Below are 8,893 nucleotides of genomic sequence, written 5' to 3'. Positions count from 1 at the left end.
AAAAAAAAAAAAAAAAAAAAAAAGGAAACATGGGCCGCAAATCAATGAATTTAAAGCATATAGAATGGTTCAGTGACTACCAAATCTAGATATCAGTTCCACTGCGTGCACATTCCCAATGCCATCAACTCCTGCATAACACAAACATCATTACATCACTTTAGCCTTTTTCTGTGTGCACTTTTGCTAAACGTTTGTATTTAGCCAAATACACAATGCAGCTACGAAAGGGAATTTCCCAAAAAAATAACAATTTTGTGAGGGGTAGAAGAGGTGGGCTTAACCTGGAATATTATCAGACTTGTCTCCAGCAAGAGCGATGATATCAACAAACTGTGCTGGTTCCAAACTGCCGAACTTTTTAGCAAAATCTTCCATTCCAAAAGAAGCCATCCTGCCACAAGAAGCAGTAGCATTGACACAATTTAGTGGAAGAAAACATACAAGATGCACAGAGCAGCCATATAATATCTTTAGGAAATGTCTCAGCGAAATATTTCTTGATTACATAAGAAAACCTCTCTAGTGTCTAGCAAGGTTTTCAAAATACGCAAAGTTCTAAAACGAGGCAATGATTCATCTAACATGTAATTTCATACTCTGATCCGCGTGGGGTTAGTCGAAGAAGACGCAACGAGGGAGAAAGAATTTGAAAGAAGTCTTTGTCCGGAGAAACAACTCGGACCTGTAAGGGAATAAAAAAAAATATATGATCAGTCCACTTTTAGGAAAAGGAGAAATTGAACAGGCCCTGAGCATTAACTAAGCAGTAAACACTTCTCGAATAGGTGAAAATAAGTACTTTGAAACCGGCACTAATGCTTCGCTTAGCCAATGTTCCAATAACATCATCAGCTTCTACACCTGGCACCTGTCTTCATGGAATTTCTGTCCATTAGAGAGAAATCATCACAATAAAAGGAAATATGGCAATCATGAGTACGCTTTACCTCTATAACCTTTATAGACATTGCCTTGATGGACGCTTTGAGGTATTGAAGTCCTTGTACTATGGTATCAGGTGTGGGAGGACGATTACTTTTATAGGCAGGGTAGAGAGTATGACGGAAGTTCATGCCTATAAATTTTTAACACAGAACAATAACAGGCTTACTGATGAGATTACATAAAAAATATCCTTCAAACTCTGCACTAAAGGAAGGGAGAATCATGTCGAAATTAATAGAGCATAACGGCCTAAAACCATATTTATGAGAAGCCAGGTGCTACCATCACGTAGAAAGAAAGAGAGTTTTGGATATGAATATCTATGTCAGCATGTATAGAACAGTAACAACAAAAGACAGCAGCATACTGAACGCTCATCATCGGAGATGGCCTAATCTTTAATATAAATATAGCCAAAGATCGCAATTGAAGCGCATATGACTGACCCTCTATCTCTACACCTAAGTTTATGACTGCCCAAAGCTGCAAGCAAAATACCCAAAGGTAGACAAAGCTGGCATTTCACTTCAAATGTCACCCTTGGCAAGTAAGCCATAACTTCTCCTAGACACACAGCAGAAATCACTTCAAACTATGAGTATATGTTTATAGAAGCCATATACTGAAGGCTTATATAGCGATTTGAGATCCTCAGCGATGATAATTACATTCATCACCATCGAGTTAGCATACTAACCAAACTCTCATGCAAAAATAACCATTTCTAATACTATCAACTGATAACTATAGTTTGACTAAGGACATGGAGCTTACCTTTTGCAGAACGATAACCTGTAGATGAATTAGTAGTAGTGCCATAAGGAACTCCTGAAAAAAGGCTCTATTTTGTTAATAACGAATAAGCTATAGACGTAAAGATCCACAAAGCATTTAATCTTCCTGCCTCGCATATTTGTCAGATTACCACTATCATGCATTACTAGAAGGCTTTCTAAATAACTTAGTAAAAGATCTCATAAATAATACAGCAATGATTATCAACATCAAGTAATCAATTTTTGGTCATATCATTATCTAGACCTCCACCTGCTAGCCTATTGAATACAAGTTGTCAGTAGTGGCCAGAAGTTGTAATCTAGAACTTTTATCCATTCACTAAGAAAAAAATGAAGTTAAGAAAACATCAGCACTCAACATACTCCAAAGTAGTTTTTGGGCCACAACATTTTAACAAGCTGAAGACACTTATTCATCTATTCATCTGTACAAAGATAGTGAAAATAAAATATATAGATGGCTAGCGGAGCAATCAGCATCAATCGATAAGGGGCAAGCATTCACATACTTGAGTAATTAAAATCAGGAAGCAGAGGCCATAACTATCGAATTAGAACTAGATTAAGGGTCTATCGATGAATTTGGTTAAATCATCTGACAGGCACATATAAAGTGGTTAACTATAGACACTAAAAGTCCCCAAAAACCTGAACACTTCCTACCCCACCACAGAAAATAGATAGAAGTCCATGAATTATGGAAGACTCGTAGTCTGGTTACATTAGAACTCACCATCATGGTCGAACACCACCTGCATGGACACAGTTAATTAAGTCAGCAGGGGCTATCCAACATTAAGAAAACTACACAGGCTTCATTCGACTATCACAGATACAAAGAAATGAGATATTCAACAGGAAATAGAATATACCGCCACATGGGATGGGAGAAATTTCAGAACATCAATTAGCTGCAAATGAGAACACAATGAAAGAAACAAAGGTAAGAAAATCGAATACTAAGATTATAAGAGGAAACAAGAAAGAGAAACTTTAGCCTTAAGAAACACAATTAAATGCAACCATGTTTACTTGATCAGCCATCGTAAATGCTACAAGAAGCTTTTCACAATCATCAGACTTAAGTACAATATAAAAGAACATCTGGAGAACAATATGAAAGATCTCACTTACAAGAGAAAGAGATGAAAAAATTGTTAAAACCCAGTCCGCGTTTCCATCAGCATGAGCCAGATGACCATGATTCAACCTTGCTGCACATTGCCCAATCAAAATGTCAGAAATTGTGAGACTCGAGGGAAAAAAAAACTTAACATTATATGTAAACATGAGTAGCATCAATACCTAAAAGCTTATAATAAGCCCTGTATATAATAGATGTCCCATCAATAAGCATCACTCTGCCATTTGAAGAAGAAGCAGCAGAAGTTGCTGCTCTTTCTTCTGACTTAAAGGAATTTTTTATCAACTCTGGCGCAACATCTTCAGTTTTAGACGAAGCCAATATACTTCCACTAGCTACCTCATTGGAAAATTCAGAAACAGCTGCCTTCAAATTACAGGCTGAGCTGCAATAGTACTGATTACCACATATGTGGGTAGTAACATTAGCAAAGCCTTTAAGATCAATTTCGAGTTAACAGAAATCGATTTGATACAGAAAAATCTGAGTATTACGAAACGATAACACACTAACCACCAAAGCTTACACTAATCAGCTCAACTGTAGACAAACACATAACAAGAGCAAAAAACACAGAACGAAGCGATATAAGAATCACCTTCGCAGAGCGTGAAAGGGAAGGAGAGATGAGAGAGCAGTTTGGATTACACAAAATCGCAACTCTCCGAGGTAAACAGAGATTTCTCAATAGCAAACGGGAGTGATGGTACAGATGCAGCGTCATGACGTCACTGAAAACACTGTCATGAAACCTGAGCAGAAACACATTCACAAACAATCAACAAAATCAGAAAACCAAAAATCGAAAGAAGCGAGAATCCACAACAAAGGATTGTGAAAGAACCTTCCAAAAATGAGAAAAGGGTTTCTACAAGGAAGAAGAAGATTTTACCGCTTTCTCTGTCTCCGTGTCTTCCTCGAACAATATCGTCTTCCTCCCAAAGAAACAAAAAAGTTCGCAGTGTTGAATTTAGAAGACTACAGAATGGGCCCAAGAATGAGCCCATTTAAATAAGAGCCCACTATATAGTCGTCTTCATCATACCAACAAAAACCCTTCGTCGACAGAAGAAGAAGAAGAGAAAACCCTAGAAAGTAGAAACGAACGACGATCAAAAAGATGACGCAGAAGAGCAATCAGTTCAAGGGCCAACAGAAGAGGAAAGCTATTGCTCCTAATCGCCATGGCAAATCCATTCAAACTCGCAAAGGTATTTTTACTTTCTTTTTTCTTTACTGCTTACAAATGAATCCCTTTGTAAACTTATCATCTTCCTCCAGGGAAGAGAAATGTGAAACCATCAAAAATGACGAAAGAGATGGACACTGATCGGGTAATCTCTTCTATTCTTCAATCTCCCTTAATCTGAATCGATTTGTAAGTGAAAATTATGAGCTTATTGATTGATTGATTGTATTTGTGTTGAATAATCCTATCAGGACCTTACCAAATTCATAAACCATTGCAATGAAGTGAAAGCAGCTAATGCAGCTTGCAAAGAAGGTGGTCAACTTAATATCATCAAAGCTGAATCTCAAGCTGAGCCATCCAAGAAATCCTCCAAATAGACCAACCAAAAACAACAAATCGCTTTTCTTGTGTTTTCTTTTGTTTCAAGTGTTTCAAATTTTTGTAATCCTAATGCTATATGTTACCACCAGTTTTGTCTCATACAAACAAGCAATATTTTATGATTTTCACCTAGATATTGAATTTCCATACACTTATGAATTTGCCATTGTGAGCTGTTACTACCTTCTTCATCCCAACTGCTAAGCAACTGATTTGAGGCCGAAGTTTCCTTTCGATTTTATCGATTTCGATATCGTGACAAACTCTTTTTCCTCTCCACCTTTTCTCAATCGCCGCTTGGTTGTTGTTACTTCTCAATGTTGTTGAGAGTCCCTTATCGTCCATTATAAATCTGGTTAGCACTCTTCCACTCTTCTGATCTATCACTCGCAGCACACCGTCTATTCCACCAGCAACCATAATCGATGCATCATTTTGCAGCTGTTGTATCGAGTACACCACATTCGGGCTCACTCGTTTTTCCCACAACCTTCCCATTTTCCTGTGATAAGGATTTTGGGTTATTATTTGCACATCTCAAAATTTGTTATAACACAACCTTTGGAACAAACTCAGACATCTATTTCGGCATACCTGAGGTCCCAGCATGAAACATATCCACCAGTTGTTCCAGTGAAGGCGAGATTAGTGCTTTGGTTAAAACTGATGGTCTGTATACCTGTGGAGATGGGAGGTTGCTTTAGGAAATTTCACTGGTGATGCAAATCTGAATTGAAGTTTGAGTTTACCTCCTGCAGTTATCGTGGATTTAAGGGTAGCCACTGGTTGATCCATCATAGGGTCAGATACTGTTACTCTCCCGAGTGAAGACCCACTAAGAAATTTTTGGTTCTCGCTCAAAGACAAGCACGTTATTGGCCCACCGTGAGTCCTGCAATTAGATAGTTGACAACATTAGCCAATTTGGTAGGAAAGCTGTGAATAAGTTCTCATATGAAATTGTAAATCCAAATATCACTCTCAGGAGTTGTACAACATACTAGAGACAGAATATGTAGCTTACCTAATGATCTGCGAACAAGTCTTACTATACATATCAAATACACGTGCTGTTCCATCCTCACATCCAACTACAGCTTCTGGATCAATGTAACTGGTTGATAAAAGAATCAGACACCTGTATCAGTGTGGGTAAGGAAGCCAGCCTTACAGTGGCTAGTAGCTAAGTCGAAGTATCACACCAGTTATTATTATCAGGTAACATGGAATATCAGTTGGTCCTTCTATAGCAAAATGATCTTTAGATTTCAAGAAACGGGGAAGGTTATTAAGAACTCGATATTTCAGGCGTACATACCGCATACAAAGGCCTTTAGGAAAGGTGCCTTCACGTGATGGAAAAATGCTTCTTTGCCCGTTTCTTCTCCATATGCTAATGCGGGTACCAACCAAGCCAACAATCTCCAAACAAAAGAAAGAAAAAAATTAAAATGAAAACAGATTAGACTGCTATACTATAATGGTGGTTTCAAAAATTCAAATGCTTGACTCGGAAAAAGTTTATGTATCATCATTGATCATTCAAAATCCATTTTTTTGAGCTCATATCCAGTTTCTTGAATGTAACCTTGAAACATCCATGAAGGTTAGAGGTTTTACCTTACTCTCATCAAAATCGAAGTCGATCAATGATGAAACATCAGGAAGGGAGTATTCTTCCATGCATTTGTAGCTTTTTAATGACCAGAGGCGCATAACCTGATAAAGTAGTCAGATTACCCTTAAAGCCAACGCTAATGAGAAAACACAGAGAAGACAATACAATACCAAAAAAAATCCCAAACCTTATCACCCACACCAGTAAGAAGCAAACCCTTCTTCATTCGACACTGAGAAACCCTGTACATAGAGAAACCATTAAAAACAAACATGGCAGAGTCCAAACAAACAAACAAACAACAAAAGGGGAAAGAAAAAAAATAGCCTCAGGCTCACCGGTGTGAATGAGCTTCCCATCGCTCAATTTGGATTCGACCCCTTAGTAAAGCCAGCTTGTGATGTTTCATGGCGAAATCCTCAACGTCTACCTCAGCTACTGAAGTGGAACTGCTGCTGGGGAAGTCAGAAGAACCGAGATGGTGCATCTTCCGGCATGAAGCTTGCAGCAGCTTCAGCCTCTTGATTACAACATTCCTCAAAAGAACAATTCGAAAATGGGGTCAATACTGAATTGCAGAAGATTATAGAAATACACAAACCATGAAGCTAGGTATTGGATTGGATTGGATTCGATTGGAGTACCATGAATTGCAGACGACGGTACAGTGAACGAGGTTAAACAAATCAAGGAAAGAGAATATGATGCATAGTATGTCGGCGTCTAGTGATTCGATCGAAGTTGGTGATACTCTAATACGTCTCATCTTTCTCGCCGACGATTCGCCGCCGGACTCTGTTACCGTCGACATTTTTTTTTTTTTCTTTATCGCGTTTTCTGGGCTTGTTATTTTTTTTTATGTTACGACCGTAACCGAAATTTTAAACCAATCTCAATTCCAGTCCGAACCGAATGTTACTACTATGACCCAAACAATAAGAAAATTTCGTACTTAAATTACTGGAACTCAATTAAAAAAAAAAAAATCAAAATTTTGTGTTTAAAAAAACTAAATTAATGAAAATAATGTAATTGTACTTAAAAGTATTAACTAAAATAATTGAGGGATTTGTATCACATTTAAAAAAAAAAACGTTCATCAAAAAAACATCAAACCAAACTAAACCAAAATACCCTGGCCCTATGAGAGTTGCATGAATAACTAAAATTGCATTTAATTAACATGTAACATTTTGCACACAAAAAAAAAATAAATAAAAAAAATAAAATAAAATAAAATCAACATGTAACATAATATAGCTGGACTGTGATATACACAAATGAATGTTGTTACAAAAATCAAGGGGTAAGAGGAAGAGGAGAGTTAAGGAGAAATTGTTTGAAAAGAGTAAGAGCAGGCTTAGGTTTGTACAAAGGTACTTCATGACCAGCTCCTCTCACTGTGGCAAACCTAAAATTGCCTCTGTATACTTCAGTGTAACTTCCCACCTGTCCTTCACTAAACCAAGGAAGCCATTCCTTTACAACCGTTAGATTCATCATCTTCAACGCATACATCGTAACCGTCACCGGAATCACCGCATCCGTGTCTCCACTGAAAACCCAGATTCTAAGTTGCTCATGACTTATCAGCTCTTTGAGAATAGGTAGCATTGATGCAGATGTATCCATCTTATAAGTACTTCCAGCTTCACTACATAGCGTCCACGTGTAGGGAAGTTTCGACGTGAATGGAACGCTGAACCTCGGGCAGGTTAAAGTATGCTGTCATGTAGAACTCCCCGCACGGATCAGACTCCATATATAGCCGTTGTGCATTCTTTGGATTGGTTAGTAAACGTTGGGTTTAGGCACTTAGGACGAATATATATGTTGTATTTGTTCAGTTGTTCTAAGGCATCTTCGATTTTCATACTCATATTGATGCAGTCAACCTCATGTGGAAGGGATTCATCATCACTTCCGCAGCTTTTTCCGTAGCTAAGGAAAGTTTCTTGTGAGATTATAGCATGACTGGCCAAAAACTCAAACCCACCCTTCAACTCGGCTTCCTCGTCCAGACTCGGGTTGCCAATCAAAATCTATAATTGTTAAAATTGACATCTGTGGCAATGAGTTACTAACTTTAAAAACCAAGATTTTAATAATTTCAAACACCTCTTGATTTCATCTATTCCAAACTAAGTCTTATTAAGTTTATTATAGGGGTGACAGGTTACAAATCAGGATGTAATTACAAATCAGGGTGTTTTGGGGAGAGGAGTATTATAGATAAAATTGGTGAAGAGTGTAAGTGCACGTATAGGGTGGTCCCTAGTCACACCATGACCTGCTCCTCTCACAATTGCATAGGACAAGTTTCCTTTGTAATCTAATGTGTAGCCTCCCACCTGCCCTTCGGTGAACCACGAACGCCAATCATTTACAACCGTTAAATTCATATCCTTGAGTGTGGCCAGTGTAGCTGTAAAAGGCACCACCGCGTCCAAGTCTCCACTGTAAAACATCATTCGGAGACCCTTACCCATCAGCTCGTGAAGAAGAGGAATCATTGAGGCATATTTTTCAGTTTCGTTCCAGTCGGGATTCAATTCATAATTGCAATCAGCCCACGGGTACGGTGATTTCGTCGTGCTGGCAATGGCATGTATCGCTTCTTGAACCTTTCTCTTGTTAAGATAAGCATGTATGTAGTTTTTTACGCACGGATCAATGTCCATTATTGTCCTACATTTCTTGGGTTTGATGCTCGATGTGGAGTTTAGGCATATCGGAGAGTGTATGTTGGACAAGTCCACATATTGTAATTTAGCTTGGTGCATTGTATCAATATCCATGCACTTTTCCATATC

The 8,893-nt window shown here is 38.1% G+C and overlaps 4 protein-coding genes across 6 annotated transcripts in view; 1 reads left to right on the top strand and 3 right to left on the bottom strand.

Annotated features, from left to right (window-relative positions):
* Positions 1-3,882, bottom strand: part of LOC104791452 (DNA polymerase I) — a 5,013-nt gene extending 1,131 nt beyond the window's left edge. The window contains exons 1-12 of one of the 3 annotated variants that reach the window (XM_010517347.2): positions 3,782-3,882; positions 3,488-3,641; positions 3,051-3,285; positions 2,880-2,959; positions 2,618-2,656; positions 2,479-2,497; positions 1,723-1,776; positions 951-1,078; positions 803-871; positions 600-685; positions 285-394; positions 81-131 (exon numbers count right to left, since the gene is read on the bottom strand). In XM_010517347.2, the coding sequence (XP_010515649.1) occupies positions 81-131; positions 285-394; positions 600-685; positions 803-871; positions 951-1,078; positions 1,723-1,776; positions 2,479-2,497; positions 2,618-2,656; positions 2,880-2,959; positions 3,051-3,285; positions 3,488-3,613 (997 nt within the window). In that variant the 5' untranslated portion in view covers positions 3,614-3,641; positions 3,782-3,882. Of the gene's footprint in view, positions 1-80; positions 132-284; positions 395-599; positions 686-802; positions 872-950; positions 1,079-1,722; positions 1,777-2,478; positions 2,498-2,617; positions 2,657-2,879; positions 2,960-3,050; positions 3,286-3,487; positions 3,642-3,733 lie in introns of all 3 variants that reach the window. The other 2 variants (XM_010517348.2, XM_010517349.2) reach the window with 2 other exon arrangements.
* LOC104791450 lies at positions 4,010-4,596 on the top strand. The gene is made up of 3 exons (XM_010517345.2): positions 4,010-4,100; positions 4,171-4,223; positions 4,330-4,596. Exons 1-3 carry the CDS (start codon positions 4,010-4,012, stop codon positions 4,456-4,458), a joined length of 273 nt encoding a protein of 90 aa, XP_010515647.1. The 3' UTR covers positions 4,459-4,596.
* LOC104791451 (F-box/WD-40 repeat-containing protein At3g52030) lies at positions 4,433-6,926 on the bottom strand. The gene is made up of 9 exons (XM_010517346.2): positions 6,725-6,926; positions 6,419-6,616; positions 6,268-6,322; positions 6,083-6,181; positions 5,781-5,884; positions 5,487-5,576; positions 5,212-5,354; positions 5,057-5,141; positions 4,433-4,964 (listed from the first exon to the last, which is right to left on the bottom strand). The coding sequence occupies exons 1-9, from the start codon at positions 6,889-6,891 to the stop codon at positions 4,592-4,594; spliced, it is 1,314 nt and encodes a 437-aa protein (XP_010515648.1). The 5' UTR covers positions 6,892-6,926; the 3' UTR covers positions 4,433-4,591.
* Positions 7,380-8,893, bottom strand: part of LOC104791449 (serine carboxypeptidase-like 39) — an 8,168-nt gene continuing 6,654 nt past the window's right edge. The window contains 4 exon segments of the mRNA XM_010517344.2: positions 7,380-7,764; positions 7,766-7,845; positions 7,847-8,122; positions 8,197-8,198. Coding sequence (XP_010515646.1) covers positions 7,380-7,764; positions 7,766-7,845; positions 7,847-8,122; positions 8,197-8,198 — 743 coding nt within the window.

The sequence above is a fragment of the Camelina sativa genome, chromosome 6, assembly GCF_000633955.1.
Source record: "Camelina sativa cultivar DH55 chromosome 6, Cs, whole genome shotgun sequence".
In the NCBI taxonomy this organism is placed as follows: domain Eukaryota; kingdom Viridiplantae; phylum Streptophyta; class Magnoliopsida; order Brassicales; family Brassicaceae; genus Camelina; species Camelina sativa.
The sequence above is the reverse complement of the archived record's forward strand: the minus strand, read 5'-3'. Positions and strand labels throughout refer to the sequence as shown.

Coding starts and splice junctions, on each gene's coding strand:
- LOC104791450 (XM_010517345.2), top strand. CDS start 4,010: ATGACGCAGAAGAGCAATCAGTTCAAGGGCCAACAGAAGAGGAAAGCT. Junction 4,101..4,170: donor ATCCATTCAAACTCGCAAAG/GTATTTTTACTT, acceptor ATCTTCCTCCAG/GGAAGAGAAATGTGAAACCA. Junction 4,224..4,329: donor AAGAGATGGACACTGATCGG/GTAATCTCTTCT, acceptor TAATCCTATCAG/GACCTTACCAAATTCATAAA.
- LOC104791451 (XM_010517346.2), bottom strand. CDS start 6,891: ATGTCGACGGTAACAGAGTCCGGCGGCGAATCGTCGGCGAGAAAGATG. Junction 5,577..5,780: donor CCTAAAGGCCTTTGTATGCG/GTATGTACGCCT, acceptor TTTATCAACCAG/TTACATTGATCCAGAAGCTG. Junction 5,355..5,486: donor ACTTGTTCGCAGATCATTAG/GTAAGCTACATA, acceptor ATCTAATTGCAG/GACTCACGGTGGGCCAATAA.